Source organism: Podarcis bocagei (genome assembly GCF_964188305.1).
Source record: "Podarcis bocagei genome assembly, chromosome: 4".
NCBI classification, from domain to species: domain Eukaryota; kingdom Metazoa; phylum Chordata; class Lepidosauria; order Squamata; family Lacertidae; genus Podarcis; species Podarcis bocagei.
This window is the reverse complement of record NC_138128.1, coordinates 59,892,179-59,915,199: the sequence shown is the minus strand read 5'-3', so window position 1 is coordinate 59,915,199 and position 23,021 is coordinate 59,892,179. Positions and strand designations below refer to the sequence as shown.

General features: G+C 42.7%; 1 protein-coding gene across 3 annotated transcripts in view; it reads left to right on the top strand.

Moving 5' to 3' along the window:
• LOC308586369 ((E2-independent) E3 ubiquitin-conjugating enzyme FATS) overlaps positions 1-23,021 on the top strand; it is a 150,160-nt gene that overhangs the window by 86,199 nt on the left and 40,940 nt on the right. For 2 of the 3 annotated variants that reach the window (XM_081192881.1, XM_081192882.1), the window contains 2 exons: positions 9,537-9,631; positions 17,555-18,674. In XM_081192881.1, coding sequence (XP_081049007.1) covers positions 9,537-9,631; positions 17,555-18,674 — 1,215 coding nt within the window. Of the gene's footprint in view, positions 1-7,527; positions 7,682-9,536; positions 9,632-17,554; positions 18,675-23,021 lie in introns of those variants that run through there. The other variant, XM_081192883.1, reaches the window with a different exon arrangement.

The following is a 23,021-nucleotide window of genomic DNA, read 5'->3' as shown; positions in this document are numbered from 1 at the left end:
TTACCAGCTATCTTTTGTTGAAACTGGAGATAAGTACAAAATCTGCTTACATTCTACTTTACTTCTATACAATTGTGCTTTGTTTAATCTCTGAAATCATCTGAGCTTCCTAACCAGTTGCAGTGAAATGGAAAAATAGATGATTTCCAAGATTAAACCATTCCAGAGTTGCATGCTGCATATTAAAAGCAAAGCATGTATTGGAAAGGAAGACGGTAAACAAACTGTGTTTAATAAATCTTCACACAAAAATTCTAAACCAAAATTCTGCATACATGCCATCTCCTGCTTCAGATCTGCTTCAAAGCTTATACAGTACTCTTACAACGATGGGCTGACACCTTGTCCAGTAGGGGTGCAGGAAATATAGGGCACCTAAGTGCTTTTGAAAATTGTTTTAACTTAATCAAAGTGCACACTATTTTTATTTTATTTAAGGCTGGGGTGGGGAACGTAGTGCTCTCCACATGTTGCTGGACTCCAGCCCCCATCACCCTTGGCAATTGGACATGTTGGCTGGGGCTGATGGGAGTTGGAGTCCAACAACATCTGGAGGGGCACTGATTCCCTGGCCCTGATACTAGATACTTATATACCACCCTTAATAGAAATTCATCCCAGGCTGGCTCACAATAAGAAATTGGAGTAAGATACAAGTCCATAATTAAAATACTACTGAGAGTGCACACATACAATCAAAACAAAAAGCACTTTCCAAATTTGCCGCCACTGGAAAACCAATTCAGGCAGCAGAATGGAAGACTTGATTATAGTGTTTAAAATATAGTTTCCGTTTTCAGTAGATCAAAGGATTTTTTCTCCATCTACAATGGCTCAGAGAATAAAAATGTCTCATGGGTGATTTGCTTTCTGAACCTGCACAAACACCCACTCACCCCATAAGCACTGTCAGCAGCCAGCTAGTATTTGGCATCTTTTAGAAAGCAAGTAACTCTCCTTGTTGTTGCAAGGTAGAATATAGATGTGTGGTTTATGTCTGATTCAGAAAACAGAGGAAAAGTAGAGCATTTAGTAGCCACAGTGTGCCACAAAACTCATTATTTCTGTCTCAAAGTCTCTGCCAGCCCAGACCTTGGAAAAACAACTCTACTTTTATTCGTAAGCCACAAATTCAAGAACATATTGATAGATGGGAAATTAGTGCAAACTGGGTTTATTTTGTACAACTTATCTCCTCACATCTTTACCTACATACATTAACTTTAGGCATTTCTGGTCTCCTGACTGAGCCTACGGCTGCTATCACATTGAAGACTGTCAGAATTCTAAGAATAGTGGCTGAATTGTCATCTGCAGGTGTGAAGGTTTATAGTTTCTGAGAGAGCTGGGCATAATGCCATATTGACTGCTTGACATACATGTGAAGTTCAAAAAGGATATTGTAGAGCTTGAAAAAGTGTGGAAAAGGGTGATCAAAATGATGAGAGGGTTGAACAACACTCTTATGAAGAAAGATTTCAGTGTTTGGGGCCTTTTAGGTTAGGAAAAAGGACATCATACAATTTTGTTTGCTGAGGGAGAAGTAGATAGAGAGTCTTTCTCCTTTTCGTAGGACATTTGGGGCAGAGAAGAGGAAGAGTTTTGCACAGTACATAATCACTTTATGGAACTTGCTACCACAAGGTGTGATGATGACCAGCAACTTTAAAAGACATCATACCACTGAATACCCTTTGCTGGAGAACAATGGCAGGAGAGGGCTTCTCACAGGCATCTGGTTGGTTTTCTTGGAAAACAGGATGCTGAACTAAATAGGCCTTTGGTCTGATCTAGCAGGTCTTATGCAATAATAAGGCTGTAGAAGAAGACTGTGGACTGGGGCTCCATTTAGAAACATAGGAAGGTATATAAGAAGCCACCATAGGAACACTGGAAACTGAGTTAATCCTTTGGTTCATCTAGTTCAAGATGTCTTCATCAAGGATGAGAAGTCAGTGACACCTCTGCATGTTGTTGGGACACTTCCCATCATTCCTGATTGTTGGGCATTCTGCCTGGGGCTGAAGGTACTTCAGTCTCATTTGAGTCCAGTCACATTTGACAGGGCACAGGTTTCCCCATCTCTGTTCTGCACTGATTGGCAATTTCTCTCCATGGTTCTAAACAGTGACCTTTTGCAGCTTTACTGGGAGATGCCAGGCATTAAACCTGGGGTGTTCTGCAGGTGTTCTTTCATTAAGGTATATACCTGCCTTAAGAAAAACCTAGCACCTGTAGTGTTAACATGTAGCTATTCCACCTCCCAAGAACCATGATAAAGTATTGTATTCCTATTATGCAAGACACTGAAACATCCTATGCAGTAAGAAGTATGGATTCATGAAGACAACTGTGGCATTTTCTTCCAACCTGTGTACATTATCTTTTTTTAAAAAAATAAAATCATTAAATTTTACAATTTTATATGAAACACTAAAGAAAAAATGCAAGCAATAAACAGAGCCGATATGTGTTACAAAGAACAAATAATCCTGGATAATATTTGAAATCAATTACAGAGGAATTGTTGTGGGCTGTCAATACTAAGACCATTACACTTAACTTTAATATTTTTCTTTACCTGTTCATAAAACCCACAGGTGAAGAAACACAGTCAGAGGCTGGTCATATTCCTCCATGGTTGTAAAAACAATAAAATTATTCCATCCTCCCTGATCCTCCCCCCTCCCATCAGTTGTATGCTGGCAGCGCGTTACTTTAAACGTTTGTGTCAATTTCACAAGTAAAACTATCCCCCATATCTTCTTGTACCAAGAATCTATAGTTATCCAATGGAAATCGTGTCAGGCCTATGCCAACACTCTGGCTGTTGATAATGAATGTCTCCTTTGCCAGGCTGATTTTCTTTTGTGTGGGTTAACCACATCTTGTTCCCGAACTCAACTTTTAGTACGTAGACAGAACCAATGCAATATTGAATTGTCTGAGATTACACTTTATATCTGAAATCTCTGTATAACATCCATGTTTCTGATTCCCTAAATGTGAATTGCGAGAACTTATTATGGTAGTTTAGGAAGCCATCAGAAGAAATCATTTCCCGTTACTTTGCTTTTAAAAGGACCCATTCAAACTCAGTTTGTCCTTCAATTTCCCAACAACTGCATTTTTTTATTAAGTATATGCTGGCACTTCAGGACTGCCCTAATGTGTTTGAGTGGGATAATGGCTCTTAGTGGAATCACTTAGAGTGCATTGTGACTTTACATGTCTTGGGGGCCGAATTATTTAACGCATAAATGTGCTGAACTGTACACTACTGATTTTCCTCTTCTTAAAGCCACTTGGGGAGGATTGAATGCATAAATATTAGTGGGAAAGGGGTACTACTTCCCCTATTTCCCACAAGTCATTTTCCAGCTTCAAATCATCCTTCAAGCAACTTTTCCTACAGTTGCAGCTTGTGAGGGTGGGGGAGAATTCAGAGCAGGAAAATAGTAGATGGGGAAAGGGTTAAGTGCATCTGTGCTCTTAGTCTCCCCTTCCTGAAAATGAGAAGCTGTGTTACACCAAGGCAGCCCTCACTACTGAATAAATGGTGCCAACTGCTTTGATCCTGAATCTGAAGTCTTTCTATATTCTGTATTTAGGTTTAAATATGTCTGGTTGCTTAGCTTATAGCTTGTGGAACGTAACGCTGAACATGGATGAGAAGTAACCAAAGCAATTTTTTAATTAAAAAAAAACCCCCCACACACATCCCTAAATACAGATTTGAAAAATGAGTGGCTACTTTGCCCAGATGTTCTGGGATATTTGATATTTTGCTGGTAATTTATTTTTATTTTGTCCGCCTTACTAACTAGCATAAAGGAAACCAGCTATGTAGAGTAAGACTAGCTTTTTCTTCCAAGGGCATTCTGTAAACGGGACCTAAGCCAATGACATTCTTAGTGGGCTCTCCCCCCCCCCCCGTAAGAACCTGGTCTCAAATGCTGCCCACTACAAAGGGTTTTACAAGTTCAGTCTGAAGAGATCTCATTTATCTGTTTTGCAGTGGATCCTGTAATCATCTCTGTAGGCAGTAAGCTATTGCTTCAAGATGCCCAAGATCCATTAACGGATCTAATGATGTTCTTTAGAAAAGAGGCAAAGCCACCTAGACATCATCCAAAGGAAAAGCAACAACATGTATGTGATGAATTGTGCAGGACTTATTTCAAGGTTGTCTCGTTGTCTATTAGATGGAAATGATTTCTCCAGCCCTACCAAGGATGCCTTTTGTTATTTACTGAGTTGAATAGGATCCAAAAGGCAGCAATCTGATTGGTCCTAGAACAATAGGATCCAGAATGCAGCAGTTTGATTGGTCCACAGGAGCCACCCAATCCAGCTCCAGGTGGAAGGGAATCCGCAACCTGATTGGCCTACAGGAGAATCCCGGAATTAGCCAATCACGTGGGGCCCATTGTGTAAATAATGTATAAGGCAGACAGACATTCTGGGGGAAGTTCCATTCCTCCTCACCACTATGAGCTGAATAAAGAGCATGAAATCCACTCTTGACTCCAAGTATATTTCACCTATGCCCCAGAACTTGTTTCTGGTGCCTAGGCTGAGCCTCAGAATGCATTAAATACAGTGGTACCCCGGGTTACATACGCTTCAGGTTACAGACTCCACTAACCTAGAAATATTACCTCGGGTTAAGAACTTTGCTTCAGGATGAGAACAGAAATCGTTATCTGGTGGCGCGGTGGCAGCTGGAGGTCCCATTAGCTAAAGTGGTGCTTCAGGTTAAGAACAGTTTCAGGTTAAGAACGGACCTCCGGAACGAATTAAGTACTTAACCCAAGGTACCACTGTATTAATAATATTTCATGTTTTTGAATACTTCTGGAATGCTAACATGTTTCACACATATTGCCACTTAATCACCCTACCTTATTATCCCCTTATTATAGATGGATAGTGGCTTCCTCAGGGCCACTAAACAAGTTCCTGATTAAACCATGAGCTGAATTGGGAATTTCCCTACTCAAGCTCACACTGCATTGATTCTCCCTTTTATTACAACAGTAAGAGACGATAATGCTTCTGAGTAGTCCAGGTGACCTTTCCCTCACCACTCCCTCATACCCTCCAACATTTCTCGGATGAAAATAGGGACATCCCATTCCATAATCATAATGTTACTATTTATACCCCACACATCTTACTAGGTTGCCCCAGCACTCTGGGCAGCTTCCAACATATATAAAAACATAACAAAACATTTTTTTAAACTTCCCTATATAGGGTTGCCTTCAGACGACTTGGGAGTCAGATAACTTTTAACCCTCCAACATTTCCCCAATGAAAATAGGGACATCCTAAGGAATAGCAGGACATTCCGGGATCAAATAAGAAACATCATCTCTAAATCAGGGACGTCCCTGGAAAATGGGTACAAATGGAGGGTCTGCTCTCCATAACTCTCCCTTGCGCTCTAGCTTGAGATTGTGGGGCATGAGTGGGAGTTGTACATCTAATTTTAGGGAGAAGACCCTCGTAAGAAATCCGCTTCCTTCCATTACCTTTTGCTGTTCACATGTGTTAACCGTTGGTCATACTATATCAGTTCTTCGTCATGCAGGCTCTGGTGACATGGGTAGTCCTGTAAACTCCTGAAAGACCACTGCTTGCATCTTACAAAATTGTATGTTATAGAAATTTTGTAAATGAATCTGTAATATTTCTGTGTGGCTTGAAGCAGAATATGGTAGCTCTACCAAGAGCTCTCCCTTTCATACCTCAGGAAAATGTTGTCAATGAAGCAACATTATTATTTTGTTATTTTGAGTGTTTTCCACATCATCTTCTTTCATAAGGTCAGGGTTACACTGAGATGTTTTTCCCTAACACACACACTGGAACTACTTACCTGTTGACATCCAGATGTCCGCCAGTCATCCCAGAAAGCTGCTTCAGTTGGCTTTTAGATAGGCAATGTTATTAATGAACTATGTCTTATAGAATTTTTTGTTTGAATTGTTATTTGGGGACCTGTTGTTGTTGTTGTTGTTTTAATATGTCCTCCTGAAGTGTAACTGCAGATGATAGCATTTCAGTGCTGTAATTGCCTATGGTACACAGACTTGTTGCTTTTGTTTGTTTTGTTTCCTGCCATGGTCTCCACTTTATTCTGGAAAAGCCAAAAACCATTCCCGGAAATGTAATTTCATTGATATTTTATTTAATCTTAATACATGATGGCTAGACATGCTAGACAGAAAAGACTGCATTGGGACCATCAATACAGGGGTAGAGAGGATATGTAAGGAACGCAGGGAAACTGCCTGGTAATCCTGGATTATTACTTGCTGTATGAAAGATGTAATAGGAGGGGGGAACTTATAGAGTTTAATTTTTTTTAAAAAAAAATCAATTCTCTAGCTCACTATCACATAATCCTTGCTGTAATGCCAAGCTCTCCTCTTGAAGATATCAACCTGGGAGTTTGTACATTAGGCTTTCTCTGTGCTATCTTGAACCCCTCAGGCCTAACCACTGCAGCATTAAGATGTTATAAAGGAAGTCCCTGTGTAATAAACAGATACACATGTGCTGGCCTTTAGGTCCATGTGACGTACAGGTTCTGACAACAACAGGCACAGAGACATGCTGAGTGCTACAGCATGAGGGAGTGCGGTTGTCTCCCCGTTCTTCTGCAAGGTTGTTTATCTTCAGTCAATTTCTCTCCGTAAAGCAGTGAGCCTTTATCCCACTTGCTGTTTCCCATTGCTTAATGTGAGCAAAGCACAGAAGCCTGAAAACACTCAAACTCTCACAAAAAGTTCACCCCTGCAAACATGAAATTCCATTTAGAGGAAATTGCCTTTACGTAGTTTTCTATCCTTATGTCAGCCATTGTGATGTATTGGCATATTGCGATGTTTAGCTGGTGATATATTGCGATGTCGAAAACCAGATATTGCCCCAGCCCTACTCTGCAACTATTCCGCAGTACTGGTGCATGGGACATTGGGCATAGGTGACAATCCAGAATGTTGTGGGAGGTAGCAACAGTGTCTGGAGCAAGGAAGGGGGATTTGGAAAAAGTTTTCCCCTACCCTCTCTGCCTGTAGGATTTGTCTGCTGGATCAAAAGCCTTTTATGGATGGAAGAAGTATTTCTAGGAACATAGGAAGCTGTCTTATACTGAGTCAGATCATTCTGAATAGCCCAGTATTGTATACACTGACAGGCAGGGGTTTTCCAGGGTTTCAGGCAAGAAGTCTTTCCCAGTCCTATCTGGAGATACCAGGGATTGAACCTTAGACTTTTTGTATGCAAAGCAGATACTCTATCCCTGAGCAATGACCCTTGTCTGTGAAATAAAAAGTCTGACTCTAGCTTTGAGCATTGACTGTCTGCTTTAAAAGTTTCCTGTGACATAAGAGTCAAAGCAAAATGATGGCTCCTTGTTATCATGCAAGTCCTGAAAATGGAATCTTAGTGCAAGTGTCATGGTAACATAGAAGGTAAACATTCTATCCTAACTCAAACCTCACTGATATGCTTTTGCCAGAGTAGCAAGAGGCAGAAAACCTATATTGTCTACTTGGAAATATCCCAGATCTTTAACTGTGACAATTTTACTTCTTTTTGAATTTACAATTTATTTGCCTTGTGTGGTCCTTAAATCTTTAGTGAAATATGATCCATGAAATCTGTGAAGGTGAGCTTTACTCTCCCCTCTGTTATTTATAAAGCACCCAAAGTCTCCTGTGAATTAGACAGGAAGATAAATACTCTTGAATTCTAGATAAACAGTCTCGGGAAGTATTGCTAGTATTATTAACTGTATAGTGCCTTTAAATGCTTTGCAGAACTGAAAACAAAGATAAGTCAGTTCTCCAAGGAGCTTACAGTTTTAGCAATGGGGAACGAAACAGTTGCATGTTCCTCCATGTTCTCTCTCTTCTCCCTCTCTATCTCTTTTTCTTTCTTTCTTTTAAAAAAATAGTTTTTGAGATGGGCCCTAATGTATTAGAAGAGTCACACTTCACATGTTATTTCCCCCCTGTATCAAGATGGATCGTCCTATTTGGGGGGAAACATGTATGTATGGCTGAATACACAGCATACTTTTGAAGCACATTTAAAGTATGCCTGAAATTTGTGGTCATCCTTACTTTTTATTGAGTCACCTTTTCTGCTTTGCACATGGCATTTGAGAAGGTAGCTGCAATTTTGTATAATGAGGGGTTTACCTTAGGTGACACTGGAAACTGCTTCTCTTTGGCATGGACTGTTTTTGTTTTCTGAAAATAGGCTAAGAAATCAAAAATCCCCTTAGCGTTGCTTTGGGTGTCCATTTTGACAGGCCTGTCTTTATTCCTCATAGCAAAAAGCAGTGCAGCAAATCAAAAAACATGTCTTGTCTCTGAGATGCCTCACTGAGGGAGGTGTTCCAGTCAACCCTACTCAAAAGCCTTGTCTAGTGGGGCAAAACCCTATTTGTGCCATCAATTCAGATATAACATTTTGTACTAGTATATCACCAAGACATGGCTGTGGAGTCAAAGGTTATGTGGACACCAGTGCTTAGTAACTACGGTACCTGATGCTTATGAGTTGCTTCCTGTGCCTTTGCTATTGATTTTTTACAGCCTCAGTGCTGTGCATACCATAACTCTTGGGGAGTGAGCATGAAATCCCTGCCTATTGATGTCGGGCAAGCCCCATCGCTGTTCTCTTTTCGGTGCCTGCTAAAAACATTTTTGTCTAGAAAAGCCTACCCAGCAATATGTGTTTTTTTAGTTTATTGCCAGTTTTAATTTTTTTAATATTTTAAATAGTTTTGCTTTTATCCATTTTTTTTTTGCCAAGTCTTCTTTATATTATGGATTTTTGTATTATGGATGTATGTTCTGTGTTATTTCATTAATACTATTGCCTAGTACAAGTTTGTTGTGGCCTTTGGCTAGAACAATAAACTTATGAACTTAATTTTATTTTTTTATTCTTTTTGTAAAACACTTTGAACTTTTCTACAAACCTCATTTTCACCTCAGGTCTGTGGACCATCCTGACTTTGGTTGTCAATAAAGCGCTGGTAATTTTTCATGATTTAAATGTATTTGTACCATCAGGGAGAGAAATCTGACAGATTTTGTGCCTGAAGTGCCAAGATAACTTGACCAGCCTTGCACTTTGACTTCAGAGTGGAGCATGGAGCAACATTTGCTGTTCTGCCTCACCTTGGGCCAGCTTTGTTCCTGGTGTAAAATAGGGTAGTTTTTCAAACCCAAAACCCAAAACAAAGGCTGTCCACTGAGAACCTTCAGGAGAAAATTTTCTTGGTTCACAGGAAGAGTGTCTTAAAAACAGACTGAGAAATTACCACACAGGCTTCCTAGTGGGATTTCAACTGCTTCAAATATGGCTAAATACACCCTAATTTTTCGGAGAGATGCAATCCAGATCTTCTCCATTAGATGATGTTACTCATAAGTGTAGAAATGAACTTTATTTCACAGTACTTTCATGTGATTGCAGGATAACATTGTATCTTTCACTCTTTTCTCTAGGAATCAGAGAAAACCAATACGGAATTAATGCTTGGGAAGCATGCAAAACTGTTCAGTATAACATAGCAGCAAAGAATGAGTCAAGCTTCACAAAGGTAAAAACAAAACACAACACAGAAAACCTTCCATAGTTGTCAGCGGAATCTACTGAGGTTTTAAAAAATGATCATTTATCTGTATGCAGTGTTTTGCTATTTGTTTTGTGTTTAGTCGGATTTCACTTACTCAGCAGAAAAGTCAAATAAAGTGGCAGCTAAGATGTTACAATTCTGTTGGCAGGATATTTATTAATTCATATACTTTCCACGTTCTTGGGGAAAAGAAAGCAATAAGTGCACTTGAAGGAAAATCACTCACCACTTCATCAGGAGACAGCTTCCAAACACCATAGCCAGGAGACAAGCTACTAGCAGCAGTCCTTTGCTGGCCAACCTGGTCATGGGTGATGAGGTAATGCAGTGTACAGTGGTACCTCGCAAGACGAACGCCTCGCAAGACGGAAAACCCGCTAGACGAAAGGTTTTTCCGTTTTGGAGGCGCTTCGCAAAACGAATTTCCCTATGGGCTTCCTTCGCAAGACGAAAGCCCATAGGGAAATCTCCGGGACAGCGGGGAAGCGCAGCGCGTCTTCCCCACTGTCCTCGGACCTCCTCCGAAGGCTGGCGGCGGGCGGAGAGACCTCCTCCCGCCGCCAGCCTTCGTTTCTCCGCTATCCCAGACGGCTTTTGAAGGCAGGCAGGGGGGGAGCAAAGACTTTCACCCCCCGCCCGCCTTCAGAAGAGGTCCAGGACCTCTTCTGAAGGCCGGCGGGGGCAAAAGTCTTTGCTCCCCCCTGCCTGCCTTCCCGGGAGAGCGGAGAAACGCAGCGCCTTTCTCCGCTGTCCCGGAGGGATTTTGAAGGCAGGCGGGGGGGAGCATAGACTTTCGCCCCCCGCCCGCCTTCAGAAGAGGTCCAGGACCTCTTCTGAAGGCCGGCGGGGGCAAAAGTCTTTGCTCCCCCCTGCCTGCCTTCCCGGGAGAGCAGAGAAACGCAGCGCCTTTCTCCGCTGTCCTGGAGGGCTTTTGAAGGCAGGCGGGGGGGAGCATAGACTTTCGCCCCCCGCCCGCCTTCAGAAGAGGTCCAGGACCTCTTCTGAAGGCTGGCGGGGGCAAAAGTCTTTGCTCCCCCCTGCCTGCCTTCCCGGGAGTGCGGAGAAACGCAGCGCCTTTCTCCGCTGTCCCGGAGGGCTTTTGAAGGCAGGCGGGGGGGAGCATAGACTTTCGCCCCCCGCCCACCTTCAGAAGAGGTCCAGGACCTCTTCTGAAGGCCAGCGGGGGGCAAAAGTCTTTGTCCCCCCTGCCTGCCTTCCCGGGGGCTTTTAAATCGCCCCGGGACAGCGGAGAAGTCCCCCGCTGTCCCGGGGCTTTTTAAAATGCTGGCGGGTGGCAGCGGAGGCTTCGCTCCCGCCCGCCAGCATTTTAAGATCGCCCCGGACAGCGGAGAAGTCCCTCGCTGTCCCGGGGCTTTTTAAAAGGCTGGCGGGCGACAGCGGAGGCATCGCTCCCGCCCGCCAGCATTTTAAGATCGCCCCGGACAGCGGAGAAGTCCCCCGCTGTCCCGGGGCTTTTTAAAATGCTGGCGGGCGACAGCGGAGGCATCGCTCCCGCCCGCCAGCATTTTAAGATCGCCCCGGACAGTGGAGAAGTCCCCCGCTGTCCCGGGGCTTTTTAAAATGCTGGCGGGCGACAGCGGAGGCATCGCTCCCGCCCGCCAGCATTTTAAGATCGCCCCGGACAGCGGAGAAGTCCCCCGCTGTCCCAGGGCTTTTTAAAATGCTGGCGGGCGACAGCGGAGGCATCGCTCCCGCCCGCCAGCATTTTAAGATCGCCCCGGACAGCGGAGAAGTCCCCCGCTGTCCCGGGGTTTTTTTAAATGCTGGCGGGCAACAGCGGAGGCTTCGCTCCCGCCTGCCAGCATTTTAAGATCGCCCCGGACAGCGGAGAAGTGCCCCGCTGTCCCGGGGTTTTTTAAAATGCTGGGGGTGGGAAGAAAAGCCCTTGGTCCCCCCCCCCAGCCTTCAGAAGAGGTCGGGGGACAGACTGTCCCCGGACCTGGTCTGAAGTCGGTTTCCATAGGAACGCATTAATTGATTTTCAATGCATTCCTATGGGAAACCGTGCTTCGCAAGACGGAAAAATCGCAAGACGACAAAACTTGCGGAACGAATTAATTTCGTCTTGCGAGGCACCACTGTATAAGAAGAGATTCTTCCCTTAGTCCAGTGGTTGCCAGATATTTGGGTTCAAGGTGCACATTGGGAATTTCAAGAAAGTGCCAACATGCCGGTCACAAAATGGCTGCCACCAAAGATGTAGCCTAAGAGTAAATAACTGGCCCCTCCAAAACAGCAGAAAAAGAAAAGTTGGGAAGATAAAAAGGTTCAAATATGGACAAACATATTCTTATTCTTGTTGTTAGCAAAATATGTTGGAAGGACATTCTTTGCCCCCCAGACACTGCTACTGTGTTACCCCAGACACTGCTACTGTGGTCTCCTACTGGTGTGCTGCTGTAGAATACAGCTAGAAAATAAAAGATAACTGAATCCAGGAATACTTTTGAATTGAGGAAAGACATGACTCGCTGGCAAGTTGTTGTTGTTGTTTTGCTATCTTTTGTGGAATAGAAAAGAATAGAAATACAAAGAGAACACACTGAAAACACATTACAAACTCGCCAGAATAGTAGTTGAACAATACTGGCCCAGACTAGTGTGATGTTTGAAGTTGAATGTCAACTACAAGCTTGTCAAAATGAAGGGTGAACGGGGAGGTGATAATAATGTTTCTGCTTTTGCACCCTCCTCTCCTCTCCCCAAAGAACTTGGAAACAATCCCTGTTATAGGCAAGACAGGAAGAAAAATTGATGATAACAATGACACCATTGAAATGGGTTCCCCACAAAGCAGCAGTGACTACCAGACAAATATGATCGTTATTATCACTATCATCGTTATGATGCTTCTGCACTGGTCTGTCCCAGTTGATGTGCAGTCAGTGGACTATGGGGACTAAGCTAGTCCCCTAAATGTTCCCCGCCTTCTTCCCAAAACCTGGGAAGCTTCTGCCCGGCTTAGGGAAAGACACACAATGCTTACGTGCGTGATGTAACCCATCCCCCATCACCTTTGCAAGCTGGCACCTGTGGAACTAACTGTTTCCCCATGGAAAATTTCACCACACACCACTGGTCTGCCCCTTGCAACAATTTAGGAACAATCCTTGCAATAGGGCATGCAGCAGAAACAAGAAAGCGTTGCCATATTCTCCCCCTCTCCTTTTCAAATGAGGCCTATCTCAGTCAGCTGCCTGTTCTACATGACAGCAGACAGCAAAATAAACACAGCAGCAGTGGGAGGATTCCCCAGTTTCTTCCCACACATTTTCAAAAGGTTTATCAAGCAACTACCCGCTGTCTGTACCACGTGGCTGGCAGGCAGCAAAATGGGTGATAGGTGATTCCCATGCTGCCTGCCAACTGCTTGTCCGGGAATTAATGATCGAAAATAGTGTCCAGGAGGGAATTTCTGAAAATCAGTAAACTGTCTGGGATTTTGAAACTTTGGGTTTCCTTAAAAAAAAAGTTCAACAACTGTTATGTCCTGAGTTTTACTTCTAGAAATATGGCAACCCTAAACGGCTCCGTGTGGCTGACAGGCAGCAAAACAAAACTAATGGGTGGATTCAAGCAGGAAAAGAAGAGGGAGAAGCAGCAGTTCTTTAGGACTCCAGGGATTCCTATTGCCTGATGTCCAAATAGTTCACTTACCAATCGCATCTCCAACTACTAGCCGGAAGCAGACAGCCTGGCTTATTTCACAGTAATCACTTAAAAGCATACCAACACGTACTGCTTCATAACTTTATTTCTAGAAGGGCTAGAAACTTACTTTTCAAAAAATCGAAAGCTCAGAGTCTGGGGCCCCTGCTGGGGGTGCCAATGAAAGCCTTCACAGCCACCATGGTGCCTGTGGATGGCAGACTGACAACCCCTGCCTTAGACAGACCATTGTTTTAATCTGTTGTCATTTTTAGTTTTTATTATGGCTAGAAGCCTCAAAAGCTGGGAGTGGCTTGGGCCTCTCTGGATCTCTGAGAGGACTTGTTTGTCAGCAGCATCCAGGGATAGTGCAGTTGATGATGTCAGTGGTCTACATAGGCACTGCTGGTCCTTTTGCGCAGTACACAGATTCTAGCAACTCCTTCTTTGGTTACCACCTTGGGCCTTTGGTCCTTAAGGGTATGGCAGCCACCCACCTCCGGTCACCACTTATTGACATGATGTCTCCCTATGTGCCACCTCACTGGCCATCACTGGAGATGCTTAGCATTCAAGGGTAGCATGCAGAGTGATTCTTAGGACTGTACAGCATCATGCATACAAACTTTTTGCAGAATTAGTTGCCCACATGACCCACTCGTAGGCAACGTGTTAACCGCCAGTTATGAGAATATTTGGGTAACTTCTGTGAAGAAATGGGTAACAGTATAGAAATAGCAAAATGTAACTTACTGTTGCATAGCGCAATGTAAACAGCTGTTAATGATCCCACTTTCACAGCAAGACAGTCAGAATTAAGTGAGCTGCCCTCTATGACTTTGTGTGTTAGCTTTGCAGCCGAGGGGGGAAAAAATAGTTATAATGATATTCTCACTTAGAATCCTGCTTGCCTGTAAGTGGTCTTCTTGTTAGGTTTTGTTTTGTTTTGTTGAACTTTGTGTTGTCATAATAGGGTTTTTCATTAATTGTTACAATTTTATAAATACTGCACAACAATAAAACAAGTGGTTAGGGACTCTAAACCAACAAGGCCCTTTATTTGTGGGCAAAGATTTGCATACAAGCAGCAGGGCTTGCTTCCTTTTCTTTTTTCCAGTCACCTCCCCTCCGCCCACACCAAATCACTGCACTGCATCACTCTTTACTGCTGCATTGCATGCTGATTTTTTTAACAGGAGATTTTAACATTGGGAAATTCTTTGGCATAAACCCTGTTGAGATGAGTTTAGTGTAAATGGGAGTTGCCCTGCATAATTTCCCAGTAGATTGTGTGGGACATACAGAAGGAGCAAACAACAAAGGGGCAGTTGAAAGGAGGCTGGTGGTCATGCCATTTTTTTGTTTTCAGATCTGACTGAAATGAGTTTTCATTCAAAACTTCTCAGAAGTCTCCTCAGCAAATTTCAGAGTTGACTATTCCAATGATCTCTGGTTTATAAAATGTTGAGCAAGTATTTTAATAACTATATTTAATAACCACTAGTATTTCATTCCAATGTTTGCTCTTTAATGGTTTATATTTTGTATTTGGCAGGACTGATGTAGTAGTGACCTTCAACCTTTTTACCTCCAGGGCAGAGTTTCTTCACTCCCTTGTCTGCCAAAAAACAACAACTTGGTAGCTGAGCTAGATGACTGGTTGAATCAGTGAACACATCTGCATATCTTTAGCTAGGACAAAGCAACGGGAGCTCACCACGTTGCACAGATTCGAACCGCAGACCTACTGATCAGCAAGCCCAAGAGGCTCAGTGGTTTAGTCCACAGCATTCCCTTCTTTAAAAAACATTAATAAATAACAACTGTGGGGTGCCCTAAACAGAAGCAGCTAGTTAAATTCTCCCATCCCTGTTTCAATAGAAATCTCCAGAAGGCAACATCTTGGAGTAAACAGAAGCTTTGGCAAAGTATCCCCCCCCCTCGAAAAGTGTGTGAGGGGAAAGGGTTAGGCTCCCCCACCTCCCCAAACTGTTGCTATTAAAAAGAAAGTGTCCATACAAACCTGACCATGCATTTAATGCATTTTGAACATTCAGCTGTGGCTGTTCACTGTAGATCAGTAGTGGTGACCAACCTGTCTCTGAAGAAACTTGTCTGATTTCCTAATCTTCTCATTGAGGAACACTAAAGGCTACCCAACACCTGAACTATTGAAAGAGATACCAGCACACCTGAAACATACTGATTTTGAGGGGAAAGTTTCACGTTGAAAACGTGAATTTTACTTTTCAACTCAAAATTTCTCACTGCAGATTCGCATAGTGATTTGGGGAAGAAGAAGAAGAGAAAAAAAGCCCATTTCTTATTTTGAGTATTCAGTTGAGCTCTATTCCTATTAGGCTTCCCCCCAACATTTAGCTGCATGCTTTACTTGTAAAATCACTGTGAAAGGCAATGGAGCAGGTCCCCCTGCAAACTAGCAACTCTTTGCATTTGGGCATTCTATTTACACCTGGGAAGATAAACATGCGAGGGGGAAAGGGAGGTGCTCCTCTCCCCATGCCTCATCTTTATCCCATCAAAAGCATTCCACAATCAGGGTTCTAAACCAAGAAGGAAGGCTCTGTGAGCAGAGTTCCCACTTCAGACTTTCACACTCATTCTCATGGAGGGCTATAAACTCAGTTAAGGGTGACAAACCAGAGAGAGTGGGCTTGGTAGTGTGCCCCCACTCTACCCCATGGTTTTGTTCAGTGCTTTTTTTTTCTTTAAAAAAATGTTCATTTTCTTACTCATATTGAAATACTGCCCCTCAATGAGGCCAAACCTAGATTCACAAAATGTTTAGGGGTATGCGTACCCCTGTGTCCCCTCTCCCCCAAGAAAAAAGCACTGGTTTTGTTTACAGTACAAATAAATACAGCACCCAAAGAGGCCTAAAGTGGGGCAAACCCATTTAAGAGGCCTAAAGTGGGGCAAACCCATTTAAGATAGAATCCTATTGAACTAGCTCCTTAAACCTACAGAGGTGGCTGTCAGATTGCTGCTGCAAAACAGTAAATGAATTCTAGCAATGTATTTTCTTTCTTGGTTTTAGGCATGTAGATATCACAGTGGTGGTCAGCATGCACAAAAGAAGACTGGATATAGCATAAAATAAACACAGCTCACTATGCAGCAAATAGCGAGATAAAAAGAATAGTGAAATAAAGGAAATATCTACTGATGTAGATGCTTGCTTGCTTTTTTTTACCCATTTATGCCACATTTCAGCTGAGAAGGAATTATAGGACTAGGATATAGGGAGGAAAGTATTTGAAAACATTTTTTTCTGCATTCAATTGATTGGCTTTGTGGAGCATGTCACTTGCCTATTGTTATAACAACTGTATATAGAAAATAGTGTTAGGGTAACTAGGCACTAAAGGAAATCCTGGTTCTGTCAAGGGAGATGGTGATTGTTGGGGGGGAAATGGCTCTAGGCGACCTTTAGTAAGTGTTGGGCATATGCCTCCTCGTTGTCACTATGGATATTTTGTTCAGCTAAGGAATATTGCATAATAAGGAGCTGATGAAATAAATGGTACCCAAAATGACTATAGAAATATGTGCATGCTGTTTGTGGGAGGCAGAGTGGAAGAATCCCTCCCCCTGCCTTGGTCATACTTGATGCTTTTTGTTCAACAACACTGACCCAACTCCCACATAAATGCTCTACAGAAAATCACAGCCCACCTACGTAATTCATTTTGCAATGCATTTGGAGGCCGTAAGTGCTTAAAGCGCTTTAATATTTCAGCAGATCGGCATGAAAGCGCAGTGTGGCGTAGGTTATAATCTGAAATTGACAGCTACTATTGGCACATACATTGTTAAACAAACACAGGGCCGTATACCCAGCTGAGCAAATCAATTAATCATTCAAACTGCTCTATGAATGTATAATTTGCACATGAAATTGGTCATGTTTTCATTCTTGTTCTGGCAGACATTTCTCAGTTGGTTTTAGCCACCTTTCCTTTAGAAACGGCCAAAAGTGAAATTGTAGGAAGTAAAAACTGCAGAAGCAGGGAAATTTGCAGGAAATAGGGTAAGAAGACTCATGTGGAACTATTATATGTTATCAGAAAATCCCTTTAGTTATCATTGTGTGTGAGAGAGTGGGGAGTGGGAGGGGGGAGAGAGAGGGAGAGGGAAAGAATGTGTGTGTGTGGCTATTGTAGAGCATTTTAATTATTTGGATATTTTCCTTTGCAGGAGTCTCTGCCATCACAAAACACAAAAATGATTTCGTCTATACTCATTTCACAGATGATTGATGAGAATAAATCAAAAGAAAATAAGGCTCCTTTCCCTATGAAGTCTGTAATCACCCAGTCTGATGCTTATCGCATGAGCCAATCTTTGGCTAATCATAGTTCAGTCAACATTAATAGAGCATTCATATTGCTTCCCAGAAGATTAGGAATTCAGATTTCTTCAGATGACAATGTATTTGGAACAGACTCCCATACCAAAGAGGAGACGCAGTGTCAGAGCCAGAGGAAAGGTTTTGCTTCCATCACAATCACCGCTAGACGAGTCGTTCCACCTTCTCACAGCATGATGCAGGTGGATGCTTCCGACCCTGCTTGTTTGAAATGCCGAGGAAGAAGTAAGCTGCTAATGAACACTGCTCCTGCTTCAAATGTGACTGGGCTAGATCATCTCTGCAGACCTTTCCACGCACAAAGATGTTGTCAAAATGGAAATGCCACTGAAATAAAGGTTTCTGAACCCTGTCCGCAGCCATGCACGGAGCAATCTGGCTGCACATCTAGCACTGAAAATAAAGAGAACAGAAGGACCCCTCCAAGAAACAGCCACAAGAAACAAGCACCAATTTCCTTCACTTCAAGCATTCACTTCAGCATTTCCCAGCGGTGTCCAAACACAATATATTACATAGACAAGTCTCTCTCAGTGCCTGTAGATCAACCTCGGACTAAGAACCAAAAAATGCATAGGTCAGTCATGTCTTTCAATATAAAGTGCAGTTCCCCCACTTTAACGCCAGATGGAGTGGATGGTTTAGCTAATGGAGAGCTAATCACAGAAGTACTTAAGACAAAGCTCCCAGAGGAGAGCAAGGCTCCACACAGAACAATTTGGAATGCAGATCTCAAGGAGAACTACTTGGATGAAAAACAGACATCGGAAAAGGAACCGTTAGGGACTGAATATCTCCAGAATGGTACCTTTCCATCTGAAACCCTGCCAGTTGTGGATAGCCTTCAAGGACATGATAATTTAAAGCTAACACAGAGTAATGATGGGAATTCAAGTGACAATCACAGTACATTGTCTCCTCACATTCCTCATTGGACTTACGATGAAGGTGAGTAGGTTAAATAAACTCATCCTTGTTAGATCAGATATCTAGAACAGAATTCATCCACCATTCTTTTAACGCTGCCACTAGCTTTTTTTAAAGTGCCTTTAAAAAATAAATAAACATATGGTGATTCTGAGGGCCACTTCATATATAACATTCACATGAAGAATAGTGCTGGCTTGCCCCAAATATGAGTAGCCCTGAATACAAACTTAAATGGCTAGTTATTAGTGATGCAGGTGGCTCTGTGGGTTAAACCACTGTGCCGTTTGGGCTTGCCGATCAAAAGGTCGGCTGTTCAAATCCCCGTGACGGGGTGAGCTCCCGTTGTTTGGCCCCAGCTCCTGCCAACCTAGCAGTTTGAAAGCACACAGTGTAAGTAGATAAATAGGTACCGCTCCGGCGGGAAGGTAAACTGCATTTCTGTGCACTGCTCTGGTTTGCCAGAAGCGGCTTAGTTATGCTGGCCACATGACCCGGAAAAACTGCCTGCGGAAGCAGACAAACGCCGGCTCCCTCGGCCTGTAAAGCGAGATGAGCTCCGCAACCCCAGAGTCGTTTGCAACTGGACTTAATTGTCAGGGGTCCCTTTACCTTTACCTTATGAGATTATGCTTCGGACAAAAAGCATATTGCTGCTGTTCCCAATTGACACCTTTGACTGTGCAGGCTCCCAGAAAGGACCTTGCGACTGCTTTGCTCCTGTGGCTCATTGTTAGCTCATTGTCTGAATTGGGACTCATGGTTTATCTCTCTTTACACTCTCTCCAAGAACACACCTTCACACGTTCTTTACATGGTTCTGATGACTGATTAAACCAAATCTTGGCTTAGGTCAAGGTTGTGCAGCAGTAACAGCCATGGGAGCAGCAAAGTGGCTGCAGGCAACCCTCTGTTAGCTTCATGTTTGCATCGTCTTGATAAGCTATCATTTGGCCTACTTGTATCTTTGGTAGCTGAAGTCCATAATGATATTCCAGGGTAAGCACAATCTTGACCTAGTTCTGTGAACTATATCTCAGAACATTTTAACAACCTGGAAAGCAGGTCCATGCTCAGGGTAGAAAGTTGGGGTTTGTTTTAAAGTGGAACCCCCAGTACATACAGGATTCCAAGGTTGAAGTCCTCCTTTATGCACCCAAGTGTTACACCAGCTCACACCTCCTGTACTTTTTCCCACACCAGAAAAGCCAGAATTACATTTGCTCTGGTTTCCTTTTATTACAGTAGTAATGGCAAAGGATGGCTCCTGGTACAGCAAAAAAGGGGGGGGGTGCCCAATAGAGGCTAACTCATTTGCAGTCTGTAAAAGAATGATCCTAACAACTGGCAGAAGGTCTTCTCGGTAGTGGCGCCCGCCCTGTGGAACACCCTCCCACCAGATGTCAAGAAATAAACTACTATCCAACTTTTAGAAGACATCTGAAGGCAGCCCTGTTTAGGGAAGTTTTTGACATTTGAAGTTTTATTCTGTTTTTAATATTTTGTTGAAAGCCGCCCAGAGCGGCTCGGGAAACCCAGCCAGATGGGTGGGGTAGAAATAATAAATTATTATTATTATTATTATTATTATTATTATTATTATTATTAATCCACAACAAGCTTATAAAGCAGAAAAGGTAAGGAAATATACAGTAGGAGACCCCTCATAATTTATGCACCACAATCCTATACATGTCTGCTTAGAAGTAAGTACCATTTGACTTCAGTGGGACTTGCTCCTAGGTAAGTGTGTGTTGCATTGCATCCTGAATCACTCACTGTCTCATATTCCAGCAGGTATTGATTGGTGAGGTGCATGCTTTATAGTATGCTGCAATATGTGTAAAGAACATCCAGAGAGAATTTAGATAGGCAGTACTCACTTGTGTAAGCAATTGGGCACCTAGTGTGCAGTGGAGGTCAAAAGGCAAGCCATGTCTGTTCCTTCCTAACCTGGAACTAGTCTGGGTCAAATGTTCAGTCAGATCCCTGCACAGCGCTCAGTGTCAACTTGTCCTACCCTCTCATTCCTTTGCGTAGACACATGGGAAAGATGCTTGTGTGTGATGTCTCTTTTAATAATGCTGATACACTGTTGTGAGTATGAATCCTGGCTGCGGTCCAACATGAACTGCTGAGCTCAGATCTCAGTGGTTGCACCCTTTAGCCCCATAATGTTAAACATAATTAAGAGAATTCTGTGTGGCTGTAGGACTGTTTCTTATGGTTTGTTACATGCTAGACGTAGCATTTGGTGTTCCTTAAAAGAGTCTGGAATCAATATATCTTAAAATAATTTTGTTCATAGAAGTTGCAGTTTCTTTGAGGCAGGGTGAAAACAACCCATGCAACTCTGCATTTGCATGCAGTTAATAAAATACAGCAGTTTTAAGTCTTAAGAAATGTTTGCTAGCTGTAATGATAGTTCAGTAATGGAACCATGTGCATTGGAAAGGAAAGTTTCAAAAAGCAAGTCAGCTTAACTTTGTTCAAGGATAATAAAACACTGTGACTTCTGCATTAAGGACAATAGAATGAACAAGGTGACCTCCCATGGTACCATCCTTCCTTGAAATTGTATAAATTCAAAGTAACAGTTTACGAAATTTTGGTTGGCTTTCTTTTTTAGCTATGCTAATGTGATATCTTCCTTTATTCTCTAAAGGGGGGCTGAGGAAACCAGCCAGATGGGTAGAGTATAAATAATAAAATTATTATTCTTAAATTATTATCATTTTCTTAGGGACAGAGCACATGCATTTCATACAGAAGGATGCAGGATCAGCCCCTGGCATCTATGTGAAATGGATTTTAGGTAGTAGTGCTAGGAAACTTCTGACAGACGCAAGGGAGCTGCTACCAGGCAGAGAAGACAGTATTTGGCTTGTTGGACCATTGCTCTTGTGTGTGCATTGTTATAGAATCACAGAATCTTAGAGTTGGAAGGGACCCCGAGGGTCATTTTGTCCAATGTAGGAATCTCAGCTAAAGCATCCATGACAGATGGCTGTCCAACCTCTGTTTAAAAACTTCCAAGGAAAGAGATTCCACCACCTCTTTTGGGAGTCTTGTTCCACTGCTGAATAGGTCTTACTGTCAGAACATTTTTTGTGAATGTTTAGTTGAAATCTCCTTTCTTGCAACTTGAAGCCATTGGTTCAAGTCCTACTCTTCAGAGCAGGAGAAAACAAGCATGCTCCCTCCTCCATGTGACAGCCCTTAATATATTTGAAGATGGCTATAATATCTCCTCTCAGTCTCCTCTTTTCCAGGCTAAACATACACAGCTCCTTCAAGCGCTTCTCATCATGCTTAGTTTCCAGACCCTTGATCATCTTGGTTGCCCTCCTCTGCACACATTCCAGCTTGTCAATATCCTTCTTAAACTATGGTGCCCAGAATTGGACAAAGTATTCCAAGTGTAGTCTGACCAAGACAGAATAGAGTGGTACTATTACTTCCCCTGATCTGGACACTATACTTCTGTTGATGCAGCCTAGAATAGCATTAGGGTGTGTTTTGTGCTTTTTTTTTTGCTGCTGTATCATTCTGTTGACTCATGTTAAGCTTGTGGTCCTCCAAGACCCTTAGATCCTTTTTACGTATACTGCTAGTAAGCCAGGTGTCCCCCATTTTATATTTGTGCATCTGGTTCTTCCTGCCTAAGTGCAGAACCTTACATTTGTCCCTACTGAAATTCATTCTGTTAGCTTGCACCCAGTTCTCCAATCTGTTAAGGTCATTTTGAATTCTGATTGTCTTCTGTGGCATTAGCTACCCCTTCCAGTTTGGTGTTATCTGCAAATTTGATGAGCATCCCCTCATTTCCTTCATCCGAGTAATTTATAAAGACATTAAATGACAACGGGCCCAGGACAGAACCCTGCAGCACCCCACTTGTCACTTTTTTCCAGGATGACAAGGAACCATTAATGAGTACTCCTTGGGTTCAGTCAGTCAACCAGCTACAAATCCACCTAACAAATCAGTGTCATTTGTTCCCATGGCATAAAATGTGAATATGCCTTCTGAGAAGTTCCCACCCAGTAGCATGATTTTTGGGTCCCCTTATTGCATTCTTCCTGCTTTTAACATTTTAAATAGAACTAATTAATAACGACTCAAAAGGTCATGGCCTTTCTTGTTGAGATCAAAAAAATAATGAGTAGTCAATTACCTGTCAGCCGTTTAGCAGTGACAAATTGTAGGAAATGAGTAATATTCATGAGCCTTCATTAGAATTGGTGTTGAATTATACCTTCACATGAGAGATGGGAAAGATCTATTAGGTCATCCAATCCAATCTGCATATAAAATGCTGTATGGCTTTACAGTTTAATTACTTGCAGCAATGCAGACCTGATGTTA